This window comes from Lepidochelys olivacea (assembly GCF_965140295.1).
Source record: "Lepidochelys olivacea isolate rLepOli2 genome assembly, chromosome: 21".
Lineage (NCBI taxonomy): Eukaryota > Metazoa > Chordata > Testudines > Cheloniidae > Lepidochelys > Lepidochelys olivacea.
In genome coordinates, this window is record NC_140431.1 from 1345152 (window position 1) to 1368193 (window position 23042).

Sequence of the window (23042 nt, forward strand, 5' to 3'; positions counted from 1 at the left end):
CTTTGCAGAAATTATTAAAGAATTTAAGTGGACACTTCAGGATGCAAAGGCCCAGGATTGCTCACGCTACTGAAAGTGCTATCAAAATATCTGACACTGCCAAGCAACTAAAAAAATGTAAATAGGGCATGTGGCATCCAGTACAATGTCTGCCTGGCAACAGATCAGAAAGACAAGATGGGTAAGGTAGTATCTTTTATTGGACCAACTTCTACTGGTGAAAGACAAGCTGCTGACCTATACAGAGCTCTTTTTCAGGTCTGGGAAAAGTACTCAGAGTGTCAGAACTAAATACAAGGTGGAATCTTAACTAATTAGCCTCTTACAGTTTGTATGGCAACTTCCACCTTCTCTGTGTGTGTTGTATGAGTTGTAACTCTAATGATACCCTGGTTTGGGTTCCAGTGTGGGTGGGAGGTGATAACTAGCAGGGTGCAGTCAGAGGGTTTTTCCTTCCTATATTGACGCAGATTCTCTTGGGGTATTTTGTGATCTACTTCTTTGGTAAAGTGTTCTTGCTTGATGAAGGCGGTTTTAAGGGTGTTAATGGGTGTATCCAGGACTTTCGCCTCAGAGCAAATACTGTGGTATCTAAGTGCCTAGCTATAGATAACAGATTTCTTAGTGTCTCTGGGGTGGTTACAGGATCTGTGAAGGTAAGCTTAGTGATCTTGGGTTTCTTCTATATAGTTGTCTGTAGGGTCCCATTGTTGAAGCTGATTGTGGTATGCAGGAAATTGATGCCGGTGGGGGATTGTTTTAGAGAGAGTTTGATGGATGGGTGGTGGTTCTTGAAGTTGTGGTGGAAATCTATGAGGGAGTGCAGCTCATTGCGCAGAGAATAAAAATACCTTTGATGTATCTCAAGTATATCATTCGTTTCATGATGCATTTGTCCAGAAATTCTTCCTCAAGGTGGTCCATAAAGAGTCTGGAATACTGGGGAGTCATCCTAGTGCCCGTGGCTGTTCTCATGGTTTAGACAAAGTGTTTGTCATTGAAGGTAACATTGTTATGAGTGAAGGATGTGTTATGAGTGAAGGATGAAACAGATGAGTTTGCTGATGTGTTTTGGGTAGATATCAGAGACAGAAAGAGATGCTGTCATTGTGAGGGATGGTGGTGTGTAAGGAGGTGACATCCATAAAGGCAAGCATGGTATTCTGAGGGAGACTGTTAACATTGCAGAGTTCCTGTAGGAAGTAGGGTGTGTCCTGGAGGAAGCTGGCCCTTTTTGTGCTGAGTGGATTGAAGATGGTTTCTATGAGTCCTGATATTCTTTCAGTAAGTGTGCTGTGGCCAGATATGATGGGTCTACCTGGGTTCCCTACTTTGTATTTTGGGAAACACATAGAAGGTCCCTGGGATAGATTTCTGGAGGACGAGGTTGTAGAGTTTCTCCTGGGAGTTGTTTGGGGAAGGATTTGATATCCTTCAGTTCCTGGTGAACTGTAGTGAGGGGTGGTCTTCGAGGTCTGTATAGTAGGTGGTGTCAAAGTTGTTGGCTAGCCTCACGGACAGTCATCACAGTTCAGAGCTATGACGGCACCCTTTTTGTCTGCTGATCTGATCACTATCTGGTGGTTGGATTTCAGGGACTGCATAGCTGTCCTCTCTGCAGTGGAGAGATTGTGGTGGATGTGATCTTTGTTAAGGATTTCAGTGTCAATTTTTTTCCTGAAGCAATCAGTGTAATAATTAAGTGTGTGGTTTCATCCACTTTGGGGTGTCCAGTCAGATGATTCTTTTTTTCTTCTTACTGTTGATGGGGATGTGGTAGGTGAGGGTGGTGTTGTCATTACTATGAAAGAATTCTTTGAGGCGGAGTCAACGAAAGAATTCTTCTAGCTCTCCACGTTAGTATGGTATCAGGTTCTGCGGTAGGGCAGTCGTTCAATCACTTGGGGAATACAGATAATTTAGCTCCAGTTGCATAGTCTCAATAAATCGATGATGTTGGGGTTTTGTGTAGTGTCCATGTGGGTCCTGGTGCCATGGTTTTGCCCAGTGTTTGTGTTCTGTGGGTTGTGGAGTTGTTGTAGCTGGTTCAACTCTTTGTTTCTGTGCTGGACAACTGTCACCAGGTTTGGGGTTTTTGTTTGTTGTTGTTTTTTTAATTAATAGTTTTGGGTTTCTTTCATGATCTCCAGGTAGGTTTCCTGATTTTTTCTTTCCAGTGTATGGGAGTATGTGTTGATTTCTTGTTTGAGGTGTCCCTTCTGGAGTACGTGAAGTGCAGGAGACGGTTCCTCAGTTTTTCTGAAGACCTTCTGCAGAGCTGTTCACTATATTTGGAGTTGTATGTAGTGATCAGAGGGTTATAGATAGTGAGCCCTCAGGGGAGGATATTTTGTTTCTTGCGTTTGCTCAGGAAGTAGATGTCGATGTTAAGTTTTGCTTCCTTTTTCTTCATGCTGTGGAGCTTGTATTTCATGGCAATGGACTAAGAACTTTATGATGGCATCAGTATTGCATCATCATGGAGGGGGAAAATATACTTAAATAGAAAGAGTAAGCTATACAAATTCTGTTCCTTTATTAAACTGGAGAGACAGTAACATAACCTACAGCTGTCAGTTCAAGGGATGTGCGCATTAAAGACACGTAAGCACAGACATTCCCTACAAATGCCTGCAGCTTATGAGAACAAGTGCTGTCCACAAAACAGGAAATCCTTGCTAAGTCACTTCAAGCATAGCAGAGCACAGTGTGTGATTTGCTAGAATCACCAACGTTTATTTTTACTGCACATACTGCACAGGAACCACTCTCACTGCAAGTGTTGCCTACATGTGCTTTGAGTGCTTTCTTTATTGGATTCCTTGCCTTAAAAATGCCTGGTAGGAAAAACTGACAGGCAACACATACTGCAGGTGGATTAGCAGCAATGTATGGGACCACTAGGAAGTAAAAGCCACCGAAGTGACACGGATTTTGAAAAAGTTTTGTTAAAGCATAGGCATCACGTCCAACTACCAGCAAAAAACTCTCATCTTATTTATAGCCTTTGAGCTGAAAAATGTTGCTCAGTGATTGACAGAATTTGTGCAATGGAAATGAAACGCAATGTTCCACTAGATCTTATTCTCCAGACAGCAGCAGCAGCATAGAGAAAGTACACCCCTCTCTTTTTTTGTTTAGAAAAGTGTATTGCCTTTATGGAATCAAAGTAGAGTTGTGAATGATGCATGGACTGAAAAATTCCTACTTATTACACAGAAGGAATAGCTAGTAGCATCCAGTCCCTGCTGTCCTTGCTTCTCCTGTCTTCTCCATACAGAAAGATAAGATGTATAGTTTACACACATCTCAAATACTCAGGACTAAACATCTCACTAACACACTAAGTTTCTAACACTTTTTTTCACAAGTATTTTTTTTATATTTCCTTTTACCTTTGCCTTATTTCTTCCTCCCTTTCACACCAAGGTTGCCACAGAAAGGAGGAGTGAGAGAAGAGAGCACCCACTGTTCTGTGCATATCAGCATGTCTTCCCAAACTCTGCTCCCTCTGCAAGATAACCTCCACATCCTTAACACACTTTCCATCTATTTTACATGTTTAAGAAGGGCTGTGAGGTTCAGTCGTTAGAACGGAATCTATCCTTGTCTCTGCCACTGACTCAATGGGTGACTTAGGCCATATGACTCCACCTCTCTGTAACCCACATGTAAGATGAGAACAAAACCACTTAACAGGGGATTTGTAAAGCACATGGAGATCCTTGCAAAAATGGTGCGGCATGAGTGCAAAGGATTATTATAAAGTTTAATTTTTATTTTTATATTTTAATTTTAGGAAATATTTTGAATGATTCTAAGGATCTGGCATACAAACATAGCTGCTGGCAGTGGCACATCAGCAACTTCTGAAACTAGCCCTTAACTTATCACCCTTGCGACGGTCAGTTTGGACAGATGTTGGCTGAATGAGTGGGGTGGGTGTAGCAAAATGGCCCACTGCTCCCAAATCTGGGGAATCCAAAACTACCAGGCACTTCCACCAGTGACAGATAAAGGTACCCTGAACATGGTATGAGTTGCTCTGAATATACTGAATGAGGAGCCTGGGCCTGCGGTTGTGAGTCAGGATAACTATCTGTCCATGTAAAGTTACACTTATGGAAACAATGCGGATACAAGACAATACATTCCATCAGAGAGGCTTACGGAGAATACTTGGTGTCTGTGGTGGTCTAAAGTCCCTAAGGCTGATGATTACAAAGGACTGGCTAACAGATTGTAGAGACAACGATTCAAGAAAGAATGGTGAAGTGGTTTGGGCATGTTGTGCAGATGTCAAAACCTGTACTCTTAGATAATGACAGGTTTCAGAGTAGCAGCCGTGTTAGTCTGTATTTGCAAAAAGAAAAGGAGTACTTGTGGCACCTTAGAGACTAACCAATTTATTGAGCATAAGCTTTCGTGAGCTACAGCTCACTTCATCGGATGCATCAGATGAAGTGAGCTGTAGCTCACGAAAGCTTATGCTCAATTAAATTTGTTAGTCTCTAAGGTGCCACAAGTATTCCTTTTCTTTTTGTACTCTTAGAGAAGCCCTTGACTGCATACCACTTGATGGAAGAAGGAAAAGAGGAGGACAATAGATAACACATAAGAGAACCATTGAAAAGATGTCATTGTCATGGAAACGGACCACAATGGCGCAAGAAACATGGCACTAGTTGTACAGAAATGGAAACACTGGGTTGCCTCTTGTCACAAAGCACAGGAGCAACTAAACTAATCTAATCTAAACAATCCACTGCTCCAATGGAAGGCCAGTTACTTGGTGACTGGAGTTCCTCAAGCCTCTCTTGGCAAGCAAATGAGTTTCAAGCTAGATCATTAAGAAATCTAATCCAGGTTAGAAAACAAAATTACATACTGATACCAACGGAATAGTCACACAAATTATTCATCTTGTAGCAATAATCATTTGTTGAAAAGAACGGAAAACTCAAGAAAGTATCCATATGACTAAATGTGTTTAAAATGGTAAAAACTGTACACTAGACAAAACGTATAAATTTTATCGTATGTGGAAGCTAGACTTTCCAAGAATCCTAAAGAAGACTGTGGTGGTCTATAAAAATCAACATGTACGATGTAATCTGTACATGGCCTACATTAACAGAAATCTAACTGATACCAAATACCAGAGCAGTGATACTCACACCTCAGGGGTTTAGGAGCCACATTAACAATCAGCATTAACCACAAGAACACAGTAGCGTAAATTCATTATTTCATTTACTATAGTACTATAGATTCATATTTAAACAGTATAATGGGGGAAATACATAGTTTTTATATATTATATATATTTATTCTCAGAGCAAAATGACTGACCAAGCATTTTATCAATTACAATTAGTTAATAAGATAGTAAAAACATTCTGATTGGTTAATAATTAAAGCAGTGTGTTTTAATATGTGCTGCAAAGAGCCAATTGCAGCTTGCGAGACTCAGTTGAGTATCACTGTACTAGAGGCAGAATCACAATAGTTTAGCTGTGACTAGGCAACATACATACTAGACTGAGAAGTATACAAAACAGGCCAAATCATCGTAAGAAGCCAGTCCAATATAATGTTAAAACTATTTGAGAAAATCTCTTTACATACTTCTCTAGATTCAGTAACTATTTTAACAAAACTAATTGTCTTTGGAATATTACTACATTGCACACGGCCTCAGCATCAAAACCCTGGAAGCTAAGAAGACTCAAAAGAAAGAAACATTGTAGAACAGTATAATTTCAACCTTTTAAATTCTCAGCCTACCAGCTCCAATTTTATTAGGAACAATTAACCACGATTGGCAGAGGAAACTAAGCTCACGAAACAAATACTGTAAAAAATAACTCACATTATAATTTATGCCATGACAACACCACACATAAGCAGCAAGGTTTAACATTCATACTACCATCACCTTGAGCTAGCTCATTAAGGACTACAATGTAATAAATATTTATTATCCAATTATCCCTCCTCTACTCTGTTTGTTATACTCATTTGTAGAGTCTTATCTTAAATTAGATCATAAGCTTTGGGGGAAATGGACTGCTACTTTCTACATGTGTTGCCCAGCACAATGGAGCTCCAAACAGGAAGTACTGACACAAACAAACAATAAAATGAACACGATAGGTTCAAGGAATCCTTCAAGTGGCCCATTGGTGGAGCTTGACAATAATCTTTTGTAACATGCAGCACAAGATTTGCAATAGACAGAACCACTGAACTCTCACAAATTTCCAAAACATGGATTTGTATTAACATATTACTTCTTTTCTAATGGAGGGTTTTAGACACTGCATAATATTTTCCCCACTCTGATAAACAACAGCTTCAGGTAAAAAGAACGTTTCAAAAAGAATGTCTGCAGGTGGAGTCATCTAATTCCCCATGGCCCATCAACTGCTTCCCTCTCTTTTGGCCAAGCTTGAAATGGAGAAATGCTACTTCACCTGGTGCAATTTTCCCATCCTGCGCAGCAGGTCCGTCTTTCAGCACATTCTTCACCTGGAGGAACTCATCAGGTCTGTCTCCACCAATGATTGTGAAACCAAATCCCATAGTGCTTTTCTTCAATGATGTCCGTAAGAGGGCTCCTGTAAGCTGGGTTGGATCTCTGGTGAAGAGTGACTTCTCTGGTTCTGCACCTAAAGAGAAGTCAACACATTTAGTCTGGATAAGAGAAGACTGAGGGGGGACATGATAACAGTTTTCAAGTATGTAAAAGGCTGTTACAAGGAGGAGGGAGAAAAATTGTTTTTCTTAACCTCTGAGAATAGGACAAGAAGCAATGGGCTTAAATTGCAGTAACGGAAGTTTAGGCTGGACATTGGGAAAAACTTCCTAACTGTCAGGATGGTTAAGCACCGGAATAAATTGCCTAGGGAGGTTGTGGAATCCCCATCACTGGAGATTTTTTAAGAGCAGGTTAGACAAACACCTGTCAGGAATGGTCTAGATAATACTTAGTCCTGCCATGAGGCAGGGGACTGGACTAGATGATCTCTCAAGGTCCCTTCCAGTCCTATGATTCTATGATCTGTCATCATCAGCAATTCTGCTAAGAAATGACCCATAAGTAAGTCCAGATAGTTTAACAAGGTAAGAAAAAAGGGTGGTTGAAAATACTCAATTTACATGACTGTGAATACACATAAGGTTGCAAAACAGGATGGGGCAAGAGGAAATTTTTGAACATTTAACCAAAACCAACAACAACTTCTGAAATTATGGAAGAGTGGAAAACAGGCACCTTTTCACTGTAAAAATCAAATGACAGTTTTGAAAGGACTAAAGGTTGAAAGTAGGTATGGTTATAACCCACTGTGAGGGTTAGTGTCTGTACTCAGTTTGAAAAAAATTGGCTTTGATTTGACAATGTTAGGAGCATTTGAAAACTGTGTTGGAGCATGCATATTCCTTAGTAAGTGTTCAGGCACGCATTCAGATGTGTTGTGTGCATATACACCACAAGAGTGCATTACAACAGCTTTATAATGCTTTACATGCACAAAGCACTTTACAAAGGGTAGTTAATCCCTGCAACACCACTGTGAAATAGGTCGCTAGGCCACTGATATTATCCACATTTAACTGATGGGCTAAGGGAACCGACAGGTGAAAAGACTTTCCCAGGCCATAAAGCAGAGCAGCAGCAGAGCTGGAACTAGAACTATCATGTCCCCATTCCCAGTTCCCTTGATTCTGTAAATCTCTTAACAAGGCCCAATTCAAAACTGGTAAGAGCCAGAAGCCTAACAGGGCAGTGCGGCTGCTTCACCCCCACCCTCTGACTGGCTCTCCCAACTCCCTTGGGGGCTAACCAAATGGAATGTTCAAGCTGCTGCTGACTACCAGCATTGGAATGGTTTAAGCTGCTTAAGCAACTTTAAGGTCTTAGATCAGTTTCAACTGCAAAAAACATTCCAAACCCCCCACAATTTCTTTGGGGGGGGGGGGGGAGGCTACAAATGGTCTGGCCAGGGGACAGGAAACACTAATATTGCCTTAAGGAATTAATAGTACATACACACTCAGATATGAAGATGCATACTCAACTTGCAATAGTCAGACATTAGTTGAGCTTTGACCAACTGCAGCCTGTTAAGGCTATATGTGCATAGTTTACTAATGATGGTGACAGACACAAGCTGACCTAAGCTGACTGCTGTCTGCTACAGAACCAGTAACTTGTTCTGAAAAAGCTACAGAATTAAATACAATAAACTAAATTAAAGCAACATTTTCAAGGTTTCATAAATAAACATTCAAAATGCCAGAAATGTGAAAATGCTGATTAAAATTGTTCTTTTCAACTTAACTTCTGGACTCCCTATACTCCATAAACTAAAGCACGTTAATTTAGTCCAAGTTTTCATCTCAATAGAAGTCAGGAAAAAATGACTTATTTGGGATCACACTGAACATTTAACCTAATGGGAAAAACACAAAATGAAGATCTACTTGAAATAAAATACCCAGAAAACTTCTTTTTTGAGACTGCTCTTCATTCATAAAGATACTGCAGCTAATAGTGAAAAACAGCTACTGAAAGTACCTGGTTTTGAAGGGCCAACATCAGTCTGTCCTAGCTGTTTTTTTCTCTTGGCTTCCAATACTGGATTTTCAAACTGGGTTTTCTGGTTAATGTGACTGAAAATATACAAACACGTTAGAATTTCAGGGTAAAAAGCTTTATTCCAATTTCATGGGGAAACCAACTACAGGTGGTTTTAGTTCAAATATTATTTTGCTTTATCTTAGATAAACACCAAGGAGCAATGAACACTAAGATAATATTACAATCAATATGGATAACAGTGACTTTTTTATCCAGACACTTTGATTTACTTTTTAAAGCCATTGAGGCTTTCAGTGCCTGTAAGATGCTGATAGAAGCAAAGTGAATCATGTTCTGGCTCTTCAGGAGCCTTAATAATAATGTGTTTCAGCAAAGAGACACGCTGTTCAGTAAATTCCATTCTCTTTTACAAAATTTGTGACTTGGCTCCATTTTAAAGTGACATGCAACGTTATTAGTGAAGAGTTCCAATCATCAAATCACAGAAAGTGGCTAAGCCATCATTCAAGGCTTCTTGAAAGTACAGGAGGTTTGTTTGTCTTTAGATAGGCTGAACCCATGCTCAAACCTGCTCATAAAGACGGAAGATTGGCATCCATTTTGTTCTCCATTAACTACGTGAACATTAAGCGCTCCACACAGTTAGAAAAAATGTATATGCAATCTCAGCACTGCATACCTGCCTTCCCCTTGTTTCAGTTGCAGATTGCAATTCTTGAAAAGATGAAAAAGCTCAGAACTCAGATTTTGAGGAATATGGTTATGGGGTATATAATTTCATTAAGAGTGCTTGATTAATATACTTCCTGTAATTCTAGTGAGGGAGGAATGGAGGTGTGACACTGCACCTCATATTCATCACAGTGATGATTATATATATATATGATATGATATGATTATGGCATAATTATGAATCTTTTTGTACAAGATGGGTCACATGAGGTGTCATTGGAAAAGTTATGATTTGCCAAATATGATTATCCTATTTCTGTACATGTATCAATTTTGTATCTGAAGTTTTGAATATTGACAATGTATTTGTATTTCAAATGTGCTTACTCTAGGTAAGACCCACAACTAGTCTTTCAGGTACAACAATGGTTCATCAACAAGGACAATGGACCATGGAAGAGCTTAGCCTTCCTGTGAACATTTCAGCCAGCCAATGAGTAATGGCTGCTATGACTCAGCAAGACATGCAAGGGCATGTGACCAGGCCACATGACACTGAACTCCATTTTGGTACCTGTATTTTTCCACAAACTAGGCTGGGAACTTAGCTTTGAAAAAAGGGCTCCAGCCATATGGAAAAACTATATAAGGTGGGGAGTGACATCATCTCAGGGCCTCACTCCCCACACAAGGGAACACCTGGAAACACCTGAGGAACAAAGACTGAACTGGGGTAAGTGCTGATCACAGGCTAAAGGGATTTCTAGCCTGTGTATGGAAACTTGGTGGACTGCTTGTATCAGTCAGGGTGAGAAATTGCTAATTCAAATCCTATCTAGTATATCAGGCTTAGTTTGCAGTTTTTTATTTATTTGCTAGGTAATCTGTTTGCTGTTTGATCTGCTTGCTGTCATTATAATCACTTAATAACTTTTTGTAGTTAATAAACTTGTTTTATGTTAACCAGTGTGTCTTTAAGTGAAGTGTCTGGGAAAATCTCAGCTTGGTTAACACAGGCTTGTTGTGCATATCTTTCGCACATCAACGGGAAAGCGAACTGTATTAATGAGCTTGCACTGTACAGATCCCTGTGCAGTGCAAGATGGTATAATACTAAGTTTATCCTCCAGCGAGGGTGCAAGGCTGGGGAGCTAGGAAATTTGCTGTTTTGTTTTGTCTGTCCTTGAGGGGCTTAGGTACAGCACTCAGGGAGCTCAGTTGGGGGTGTGATGCAATCTGCTGTCATGCTGGGTGATGACAAGGCCTGGAGAGGCTGGCTGAATCACCAGCAGAGCAGTGTGAGAGGGACGACCCAGCTGAATGGTTAGGGGAGCCAGTAGTTTCACCTGCTTCCAGACTGTACCCTGGGAGCGACAACCCGCCACAGGGGCGCGTTCCATTAATTGTATTCCTGAAAAGAATCAAAACTTTTTTCCTAATTAAAATCTGTAATCATAAATTACGTGTTGAAAAATTATGAACTTCACTATTATGTTAAAGCAGACACTGCCAGGTAATGTAAACTGTAAAATCAGATGTTGCAAAAATAAGGGGCAGTCTTATTAAACAACTAAATTTTACTACTCATGAAAATGTTACACTGAAAAAAACAAATATTTTAAATATTTTAAATGCCAACTTTCCCCTGTAGCACTGGAATGCACAAAGCTCGAGTTTGACTAGTGCAGGAGCCTAGAAAGTCAGACCAGTCTAATCTATCCAAAGCTGAAAGAAATGTAGTAAATAAACACCATAAAAATGAAAAACAAATGAGATTTTGTCTGGATTTTCAAAGGAGCATAAGGGATGCAAATTCAGTGGGATTTGGGCACCTAACTCCCTCAGACTCCTTTGAAAATCCTAGGCTTTATGTGCTTTCAGTTTTAATAAATTACAGTCCATATTGTCTTTGATTATGCACCAACGGTTCCCATATGCATTTATCAGGGGACAGAATGTGCCCTTTAGGACTTACTAAACAAGTACGTACTTACCCACTGAAGTCAATTGAATAGATTTTTTATTTAAATGTACTGATTCATGTTGACCAACATCAGAGCTGAATATGGGCTCTTCTTCACCTAGCCTAATTGCTATACTGTGGTTTTTGTCTACTGTGGTTTGCCAGAAAACAGTAAACTTATCTAACCTGTTTTGACACTCATTTAATCACAGTTTTTATGAGCAGGACATATGTTTTACCTTAAAGGCTTTATTTCATTAGGTAGTCATTATTACTTGCATTACCTATACTCCTCATATATTTCTGCAGAGGGAGTATCTAAATCCAATTACTTTCTTTAAAAAACAAACTAGAAAAAAAGGTGATTGAATCTTTATACAAGGTATAGCATAAAAAATAAAGTATACAGTAATACCATTAAAAAAAGCCATCGAAGATTTTATCCTCGAAGTCTCGATGCCCCCTGAGATATGGGTCAGTATTCTCATACAATTTTAAAAATGGTTAGTTGCAGCTGAGGGCAACTGCGCCTCAATTCCCCCTCTGTGGTCCTGCAAGGGACCTATTCTTAGGGTTTCAGCGCCACAGCTGTTGCCTCTCTTGAGCAGACACGTCTCTCCCTCTCTCCTGGGTACTTCTGGGCTACATAGCTCCATGGCTACACTGCAAATTCCCCCGCAAAGTCATACTGACTAAGCCAACCAGCTTTCCTTTTCTCCTTAGAGGTAGTAAACAGCATAATTGCCACAAAGCTCTTTCTAAGGAAACGCTTTTGCCTTAAGAATAAATGTATTACAGAGAGAACATTAACAACAATAAAAGAACCTACAAGCATGCAAATAAGCTTACTCGCGAGATCTCCCTGACTCCAAGTGCTCTGGCCAATGAACAGTCCACAAGTTCATAACTCCATTTGCTCAGAACAAGAACACTCATGAACCTGAGAGTTACTCCTTTATGCAATTTGGGTCTTTTGACCCTGGAAATAGGTCATTTGTAGACAAAGATCACCTCCGCATGGAGAAGCTTCAAACGGGGTGGAAGTGGGCATTTGCATTCCCCCAGGAAACCTACTCAACTAACAAGTTAATACTTGTCCTAGCATTGTTTAAAAGAATGCTTCAAAGCTCATAACACTTCCCAAGGTTTACATTAGTCATGTCTCCTAGACAAATTACATACAATCCCACTCTAAAACAAACAGTTGCATTTTTAACACAATGAGCTTTTAAGATACTTAAATTTAATTCAATAAGGCTTATCCAAGATACTGCAGAAAATGGCCATAACTGTCAGTTACAATCTATAAAAAGTTCTCTGGATATACTGAAACACAGAGGTTGTGAGACTTGATTGAGGTCACACAATGAGGCAGTGGCAGAATTAGAACAGAACCCAGAAGTAACCCATCAGTCCCATTGCAGCAGATTTCCAATGCTAAACACACTGCGTATCCAGTCTTAAACAGACAATGTCAACACATTTTGTAAACAGTGCTTGGAAGATGAAATGACTGACTTCCTGCTAAATTTTTGTTCCAATGAAGCAAGGAAGAAGCAAATTATCTCTCTTTTGATCCAATCTTATACTGGTAAGATCCAATCTTATACTGGTCCCGTGAGAGATATCATTGGAAAGGTTATGATTTACTGAATGCAATTATCCAGTTTGTATGCCTGTATCATTTCTGTATCTGAAGCTAGGAATATTGAATACGTATCTGTATTTCAAATGTGTTACTTTGGATGTCACCCCCAACCAGTGCTTCTCGTACAACAATGGAAAAGCCAGACAAGTCTAATGGGCCATCAGCAGAGACAATGGACTGTGAAAGATCTCAGTCTCCCCATGGATCCTGGAGACTGCCTAGGAGCAGTGGCTGCCACAGCCCTGCAGAGACATGGGTCTTGTCACCTGATATGAAACATTACCTGGGACTTCTTGTAACTTTCCACTGGAAGGGAAGGGGGGGGGGTGTCAAGTTTGAGAAGCAAAGGCTTCCCGCCTTATGTAAATCCTATTTAAGGGTGGGGAAGAAGGCAAAGGGGACTCCTCTCCATGGCCTGTCTGCCCAAGAAGAAAGACCGCTAAAGCCACCTGAAGGGAAGGTAGGGCTGGGAGTCCAGACCAAGACAGGGGTCCAGTCTGAATAGGGTGACCAGATGTCCAGTTTTTTGGAACTTTTTCTTATATAGGTGCCTATTACTACCACCCACCCACCCCCGCCGGGTCCTGTTTTTTCACAGTTGCTATCTGGTCACCCTAAGTCTGAAAAGCAATAATTGGAACTCTGAACCACAGAAACTTTGTAACCTACCTAAAACAACATTTAGGGTGAGAATCTACATTTTGTAACCTGTTTCTTAAGAATATTGAGCTTAGCTTGCATATTTTGCTTTATTTGGTCAGTAATCTGCTTTGTTCTGTCTGTTCTCTCTTATATTCACTTAAAATTCACCTTTTGTAATTAATAAACGTATTGCTTGGTTATAATATAACCCAATTTATGTAATTTCTAACGGGGGGAAGGGGCAAGAAGTTGTGCATATCTCCCTCCACATTGAGGGAGGGGGCGAATTTCATAAAACCTTTGGGTTTGTACCCTTTAAAGGGAGTGGGCACCAGAGTTTTGGAGCAAGCCCCAAAGGCTAAATCTTTGCAGAGCGGATCTCTGTCTCTCTCTGTAGCTGGGTTTGGCCCTGCCTATGTGCTTGGCTGGAAGAGGCTTGTAAGCCTAGCCCAGCAAGACCAGGTAAAGGGAACCCAGGCTGGCAGAACAGGCCGACTCAGTTAAACCCCAGCACATCAGGTGTCACCCCAAAGGGCCCAAACCCGTCAGAGGCTGTGCTTGGGAGCTAAGGAATGTACAGTGGCTGAGTGAGTTCTACTAAGATGAAAAGGTTTCAGAGAAGCAGCCGTGTTAGTCCTTATTCGCAAAAAGAAAAGGAGTACTTGTGGCACCTAAGAGACTAAAATTTGAGCGTGAGCTACCGCTCACTTCATCGGACGCATTCAGTGGAAAATACTGTATTTTCCACTGAATGCTTCCGATGAAGTGAGCTGTAGCTCACGAAAGCTTATGCTCAAATGAATTTGTTAGTCTCTAAGGTGCCACAAGTACTCCTGTTCTTTTTACTAAGATGAAAGAAAATGGACTTCAGAGTAGTACACACATCACAGGTAACTTTACTTTGGAGGACCTCATTACGCACTGCAGCAATAGTGTTTTTCCAATTATGCTAATAGATCTTAGAGAACTCCTTCCATATACATTTTTCTTAAACCATAGCTTTTAATAGTTGCTCAAGAATCGAATTCATTTATGGAAGCTAGTGCAATGAAGCAGCATTATTTGGGCTGCTTGCTATGTGTGTTATTCAGAATGCAGATATATGTTTTAAATTTTCCAGCTACATGGAACTACTCCTATGCAATTCGTTTTTTGAAGGAAATCAGAATTTAGGAAGGAAATTACTTTGAACAGCTAAGATACAGGTGCAGCCATCTTCAAATAATTTCAAAGCAGCATCTGAAGAAGAGCATTGGCTCTTCAAGATTATCAATTTCTAATTTCGTAACTGAAGGATTACCTGAAAAATAGTAATGCAATACTTTTAATGTGAAAGTCTTGGAGGACTTTCTAACTGCATGAGAAACCCAGAAGCTCAACAGCCCACATCAAAAAACTCAGTTTAGCTTTCTGCTGGGTGTTTTTTTTTTTTTTTTTTTTGCCTTTGTTCCCCAGCTACAGTAAAACCTTTTAAAAAGGCTTTCAATAAAAAAAAAAAAATAAAGACCAAACTTTCAGATTAGCTTTATAGAACAGAAATGTAACATATATTTTTGCCTCTGGGTATCTCTGAATGAGGCACAGCAGAGGAAAAACTGGGTTTTTAGATTTTTCTCAAGTATCATTTTTGACTAAATCCTTATAATCCCAATTTTTGCTCAGCTATTTTTTCCATAGTGAGTTGAATATTTCTGCTTAATACAATATGAACTCTGAAGGAAACTGAAGTTTTGCCCTGGGTTGTCTCTTGTAGTAAGGTTCTCAGGTGCAAAATGTCCCTCCTTTAGTCTCTTGTTTAGGCAGTCATCCAGTTTTTACTTAATTCTCTGGAGACTCCCTATCATGCCAGAAGAGGCAAGAGCAGTTATGTCGAGCGTGCATAGGAGAAGTGATCAACAAGGATTTATTGTCCAAGCAAAGGAATCTAATACTTCAGCTTCCTCCAAAACACAGAGCCTTATATTATTCCTTCACATGATAAAGACCATTGCAAACAGCACTGTCTTCATAAATTAGGATTAAGCACACAATAAAATATGTAACAGGTATGAGTATCTCTTGAATAAGGAATCTTTCTAAGAGTAAAGCAGTGTCTCTTCTACAGCATATCTGAATGAATGCACCATCCTGAATAAACGCCTATCAGCTTTTCATTGAAAAACATGAAGATGTCAAAAGATTACTTTTAACTCATTCCAGAAAACAGAACTACTGACCCATGCAGAATTACTAATGCAAATGCTTCCGCCTCAGGGATTTGGAATATTATGGCTCATGAACACGTTTTATGAATCTACAAAACTCTGAAGTAGGAAGGTTGTGGGCCACCTTGGGCTTCCAGCAACTAGAATTCTATACAAATCATTGTATTATTAAGAAGGCCAGAAATCTGTACTACCAAATTTTTCTCCAAATTTTCTATCAAAATTATTTATTCTCAATTTTAGATTTTCATCCATGCTCCTTTACATATCAAAACCACTAAAGCCATTGGTGAGTATCACCATCAGTAACAATAAAGAAGATATCTGGTTTAACAAGTAACTGCTCTGCAGAGCAACTATTCAGGTACCAGACCTTTACCTCCATCAGTCAACTCACTGCAGATTACTGTGCTGGTGATGCAAAACTTCAACAGTCTGGGAACCAAGCCACAGTCTCCACAGTGCACCCATCTCTGCTCATCTGTACCCTGAGTACAGTCTGTATTTTGAAAATCTAATAAATTACTCAACCGTAAAGTATGCCTGCCCTAGGAAATGTCTTACATCATCACAGTTCTTTGCTGTTAAAGATCACTGAGCACTTTCATGACTTTTTCCATTGGGGTAGAGCACTGTAGGAACTGTTGCAACTTGCTCTTGTATGTTCTGCTTTGGTTGGGACTGAATATCCCAGGGATTTGCACTAGGGAACAAGCCCTTTCCCTTTGGATACACTGGTATGAATATGGACAAAGTTACAGTGACTATAAGTTACTGCCATACAAGACTTGCTGTGTGCTGTGACTTGTATGTGCTTTTTGTTCAGCTCCATTTTAGCAAACATTCCCATCACAAGTGGCAATAATTGGCAGCCATACTGGTAATCTCTTAAGAGAGCCTACTGTAGTGTTCCTCCAACCTGGAGTACACCAAACTAATTCAGGAGGGTATGGAGCAGAGGAGAGGATCAGTGCAAGTGGGGCAAGCTGCAGGACCCAGATCTACCCCTCCACTGTGCTGCTGCAGATGCAAGGAATATCACCCACCTCCCTACTTCCTCCTGTTGTGACTGTTAATACAGCAGGCTGTAGGAGCAGCTCACATTAGCAATCCAACAGAACAAGCTTCTCTTCTCTGTTCCCTTGGAATTCAGATCAACACTGACACCAGTTGATGCTGCCCAAGCACTCACTGCAAGCTTCAAGTTTAAATTTAATTTGTGTTTGGTTCTGAAATCTAAGCACAAATAATTTTGATAGTCTTCAAAAGAACACACACCAGACAATGAGAACAACTGGACCTCCTGCTAAATGAAACGTGGTGTTGAATGGGAAGAAAAATTCAGCATCCACAGCAAAATCTGTTAAAGTCTGTTTTTTACCAGTATTCTATTGGGAAAACATTTATCTCATTTGCCATAAATTCCACATTATGTCATGTATGCAGGAATCAGTTAACCAGTTGTGTTCTAACGGGAGGACACAGAAAAGAAAGGTACATAATGCAAAGCATCACAGTTCCAGTCACCCCTGCAAAGCTGCAGCCTCAAGAAACAAAACCGGGGGGTGGGGGAAGCATACAGGGTTGCTGGGTTAATCCAGCTCTCTGCAAGAAAGGGGGAATAAATGAAACCAATTTAAGAAGAATAAAAAGAACCAAGCCAACGTGAATCCACAGTTCTGTGCTTTAAATATGAATCACCACACCTGTGGAGCCAGTTTTGAGAAGAAAAATAAAAGAAGGCTGAAGAGAGCTGGCAGGTACCAGGCTCTGGGAGAAAAAACAGCAACAGAATCCAGGGCAATCAGCCTAAAGAACATACTAAAATGCATCCGATGAAGTGAGCTGTAGCTCACAAAAGCTTATGCTCAAATAAATTGGTTAGTCTCTAAGGTGCCACAAGTACTCCTTTTCTTTTTACTAAAATGACTCCGAGCTTGGAGATGTTGAACTGGATCCTCAACATCCTGTACAGAGACAGTGGGTGAGTGCAACAAAATGTAAAGAAATAAAATAAAATTGTACTATTGTGGCTGGGGGAGGAAATATAGCAATGGCCATTTTGGAAAGCTCAGACAAACAGAGGGGGAGTGCGGTAGCAGTCATCTTGAAAGAGGCACAACAAGCAAGAAGAAAAGAGAAAATCTAGATGTTTGGGAAAAGAAAGAAATCCTCCAATAAAGATCTCTTCCCCTCCCCACCCAAAAACAAAACAGTAATTTTCCTGGCAACAAACAAATTAACGGAGGCAGGTGGAGATGCACCAGTCACTGAGGCTGACCTAAAGGACCTGCTGTAAGAAATCAAAAAGATGAATAAGGAGAGGAGAGGAGAGAAGAGTTCCAGGCTTACAATAAAAATACAAAAATGAAATTAATGGGAAAATATTAGATGTAGAAGCAGGATTAAATGACCAATTGGACAGCATTATTAATCTAACTGAAAAAATTGAAACAACTGGAAAAAAGAGGAAAACACAGAATTAAAGCTGGAGGACATGGAAAACAGAATACAAGAATTACATAAGGATTAAATATATTCCAGAGGAGACTGAAGGGAAAAATCTGTTGGGCACACGGACAATAGTTTCCATGACATATTAAAACTGGGCAATATTTATCACATTCATATTTGGAGAGCTCACAGATCCCTTTCCCCCAGGCCTCCAGCAGGTTCCAGATTAAAAAACGTGATGGTCTTCTCTCTACCACTACCACAACAAGGATAAAATTCTCAGGGCAATGAGGGAGAGAGCTGACCCACTGATGATTCTTAACCAGCCCGTACAAATTTTCCCAGATCTGGTAACCTCAACCTTTAGAAAGCAAAGAGAACTATACCAGGTGACTACACTTCTTAGATAGAACAATGTACAATACAAATGAGGGTTCTCATTTAGACTGTCCTTTAAATGGAAGGACTGATGTGTCTAACTCAGATCCAAAAAAAGGGGAACAGATACTTACAAAAATGGAAATGGTTAAATCAGTTCCAGAACAATCTGAATGGGATCAAAGGCTTTCCCAGAAATCACTGGGAATCAGTGACATCATAGAGAACCTGAACAGCTCAAAAAGATACATTGTCAAGACAAAAGGACAGATTATGAGAGCAGAATAAACTGTCCAGATCCAGAACAACAAAATTAGTATATGTAATATTACAATAATAATGGATATTCTATCCATGTGGTTATAATGACAAAAGGAATATATGGAATGGAAGCTGGGCTGGGCAGCACCCAGGATAGTGTATGTGGATACAGCACGCCTAATGGGTATAACATTATAGTTAATTTACATTGATTAATAACAAAAGTTAATAATAAAATAGGAGACTCAGATCACCCCGGTGAAGTAAGTTTGACTATAGAGTTATCATAAACATTCTAAAATGTATATTGGTTGGAGAAGGGTCATCAACAGTGGAAAATTTTAAGAATATGTGAACTCATTGATGGTATAATAATCTCATAATGCCTAGTGTTATAAAGATGTTTGATCAGATTAGATAAGGCTTGGTTCTTAAGAAACACACACACACACACACGTCCGTATAAACAGAAGACACTTCCCCACACACCCCAGCACAGAAATAATATGCTGATAGAGGAATTAACCAAAGGCCAGGCTCCCAAAGCTACAAGGGACCAGGTGGCCATGGGGGAATGCATAAGGACGGAAACAGGATAAGAGAACAAAAACAGATATTAAATATTATTGTGTGTCTTAATAGAAAACATTATAGTAATAAAAACAGGGCTCAATGAAAAAATGTACAGCAAGACAGATTCAAGATCATGGTACAACAATACAGGTTTTAAAAAAGAAAAAGCAATATATGTGAGAGTTTTAAAATTACTGGTGTGTTTAACATGAACTCTTTCTAAAATGTTCTATCTAAAGAAGAGATGCAAATATAATAGAGACCTAGCATCTAGCTGGGGGGGGGGGGGGGAAGGGGTTGCACATCTCACTGATTTTAGCAAAGGGTAATATACTGGGCGACAGCATAGAATCATAGAATATCAGGGTTGGAAGGGACCCCAGAAGGTCATCTAGTCCAACCCCCTGCTCGAAGCAGGACCAATTCCCAGTTAAATCATCCCAGCCAGGGCTTTGTCAAGCCTGACCTTAAAAACCTCTAAGGAAGGAGATTCTACCACCTCCCTAGGTAACGCATTCCAGTGTTTCACCACCCTCATAGTGAAAAAGTTTTTCCTAATATCCAATCTAAACCTCCCCCACTGCAACTTGAGACCATTACTCCTCGTTCTGTCATCTGCTACCACTGAGAACAGTCTAGAGCCATCCTCTTTGGAACCCCCTTTCAGGTAGTTGAAAGCAGCTATCAAATCCCCCCTCATTCTTCTCTTCTGCAGACTAAACAATCCCAGCTCCCTCAGCCTCTCCTCATAAGTCATGTGTTCTAGACCCCTAATCATTTTTGTTGCCCTTAGATGGACTCTCTCCAATTTATCCACATCCTTCTTGTAGTGTGGGGCCCAAAACTGGACACAGTACTCCAGATGAGGCCTCACCAAAGTCGAATAGAGGGGGACGATCACGTCCCTCGATCTGCTCGCTATGCCCCTGCTTATACATCCCAAAATGCCACGGGCCTTCTTGGCAACAAGGGCACACTGCTGACTCATATCCAGCTTCTCATCCACTGCCACCCCAGGTCCTTTTCCGCAGAACTGCTGCCTAGCCATTCGGCCCCTAGTCTGTAGCGGTGCATTGGATTCTTCCATCCTAAGTGCAGGACCCTGCACTTAAGTAAGCCGGTCTGGGCCCGTAAACCATGCTGGACCAGAACTGCTTCCCCAGGCCGGCGATTTAGAGGGCCCGGGACTCCCTGCAGCGGCCCGAGCCCCGGGACCTTTAAATCACCATCCGAGCCCTGCTACTGGAGCCCTGGGGTAGTGGCAGCAGGGCTCGAGCAGTGATTTAAAGGGCCAGGGGTTCCAGCCACTGCAGGGAGCCTCGGGCCCTTTAAATCGCCGCCCAAACCCGGCTGCCGGGGGTGATTTAAAGGACCCAGGGCTTTAAAGGGCCCGCCTCTCCTGGTTGAGACCATGATCCTTTAAATTGCCCCTGAGCTCCCAGCCACCACTGCAGCTGGTAGCTCTGGGGGTGATTTAAAGGGCCCAAGGCTCCCAGGCACCGCTACCACAGCTGGAGCCCTGGGGCCTTTAAACCTTGGTTTAAAGGCTCGGGTATTTAAAGGGCCCACCTCTTCTGGTTGAGGCCACGCCCCGCCCCCACTCAGGACTCTGGTGTACTGGTAAGTCCTTTAAGTTACTTTCACCCCTGCACAGAAGGCATTCAGGAGAAGCAAGTGCAAATGTGTTGCATTATTTAGAAAAATGAGGATCTGACGGCTGACTGGTGGGAGATGAATCCAGGCATCAGGAACTTTAAACACTGTTCTGCTGCACATGGATCTTATCCCAGGATTGATATGATTTTTGTTTCTAGGGCCTTGACTAGTTCAGTCCAAAAAGCTAATCTGGGAGTTATAACTTGGTCTGATTATACCTCCGCATATATTAGATTAAAGATTAAGACTGGAATTTAGTGGAAAAACGAAGGGCGTGGTCGTTGAATAGAGCTGTGTTTTATGACTCCCTTAGAATTCAAGAGCTGGAAGAAATGTTTCAGAAATATATAGAAGACAATGTTAAGGAAGGGACCAAATATAAGACTTCTCTGGTATGCTTGAAAGGGAGTAATGAAAGGGATCCTTGTAAAGGAAGCATCATACCTTAAAAAAATAAGAGCTCTTGAAGAAGAGAGTTTGATTAAAGAACTTTCAGTTTTGGTAGGCAGACATAAAGCTACAGGATCTAAAAGAGTGTATAAGAAAATGATTGAGGTAAGAGGGAAGATTAACCTGTTACAACTTAGTGTAATACTCTGAAAAGGACAATAAAACTGATAGGCTTTTAGCCGGAAAGTTTAAAAAAAAGGAACAGGATAAGTCAGCCACCCTTCTGATTAGAAATAAAAAGGGAGATTCAATAACTGCCATCAAACAGATTGCTGGAATCTTTGCTAACTTTTCCAACACTTTGTACACTTCAGAACATCCAAATCCTGAATTTATAAATAGTAATGGAGAAGTGTGAGGCTACCTCAGCTCTGAGGAGGATGTGGCAGCTTGACAGGTAAATTGCTGCAGAGGAAGTTGAAAATGTAATTAAGAAATTAAAATCTAATAAACCTCCAGGTCCCAATATGTTTTCTTGTGAGTATTACAAAGCTCCACAAGCAAGCATTGGTCCCTATTTTAACTGAAGATTGCAGGGGAACGAGATTCCAGATTCAGGGAAAGCAGCAAAAATTGTGGTCATTCCTAAACAAAGAAAAGATCTTAGCAACGGGGCATCATACCGTTCTATTTCTTTAATTAATATGACTGTTAAAATCTATGCCAAGGTGCTAGCAAACAGACTGAGTGTCATCTTGCCCAAATGTGTTCACCTGGGGTGGGTTTATTGCTGGCAGGCATCTATCTGATAATGTCAGAAGAACTCTGCATTTCATCTATAGTGTTAATTTTAGCAATTCTTTTGTTGGATGTTGAGAAACCACTGACCTTTGTAGTGGGAGAACCTCAGGCAGATTTTGGTAAGGTTTAGTTTTGGAAACCAGTTTTCTACTCGTATACTTCAATCCCCTCCTTTTAATTTGTCTAGGGGTACAAGACAGGGTTGCCTCCCGTTGCTTGTTCTGTCAATGTAGTCATTTGCAATATATGTGAGGAACAGCCCCTTGGTTAAAGGCATCAAAATGTTTAAAACAGAAAGTAGTGTTATATGCTGAAAATATCTTGTTATATTTGCAGGATCTAGAAGTGTAATTAAAAATTACACAACAATTGATGTTGGAATTTGAGCCGTTATCAGGCATCAAAATAAACTATGATAAATCTGGAATTTTAGAAATTAATATTCCCTAAAGGGCCGAAACAAACTGTTGTCAGCTACGTAAATTTAAATGGGTAAAGGAATCTTTAAACTTTTTAGGAATAAATATTGTAGAGAAACAAACATCTTTTTAAAGCAAATTACCTTCCACTGTGGCAGAAAATAATAAAAGATTTGGAGAAATGGAACAAATATGAAATTTCTTGGCTAGATAGTGTAGCCTCAGTAAGATGAATGTCCTCCCCAAGTTACTATTTTTTGTTTCAGTGCATCCCCCTTCTGTTAACCCCGTCATGCCACTAAAAACAGAGCAAGATGCACTATTAAAATTCATATGGGAACACAAAAGACAAAGGGTGAGTTCTGAAGTTCTGAGT

The 23042-nt window shown here is 40.4% G+C and overlaps 1 protein-coding gene across 3 annotated transcripts in view; it reads right to left on the reverse strand.

Moving 5' to 3' along the window:
- MAGI3 (membrane associated guanylate kinase, WW and PDZ domain containing 3) overlaps positions 1-23042 on the reverse strand; it is a 211099-nt gene that overhangs the window by 48632 nt on the left and 139425 nt on the right. For all 3 annotated transcript variants that reach the window (XM_084611306.1, XM_084611305.1, XM_084611307.1), the window contains 2 exons: positions 8582-8676; positions 6477-6671 (listed from right to left, as the gene is read on the reverse strand). In XM_084611306.1, coding sequence (XP_084467432.1) covers positions 6477-6671; positions 8582-8676 — 290 coding nt within the window. The remainder of the gene's footprint in view (positions 1-6476; positions 6672-8581; positions 8677-23042) is intronic.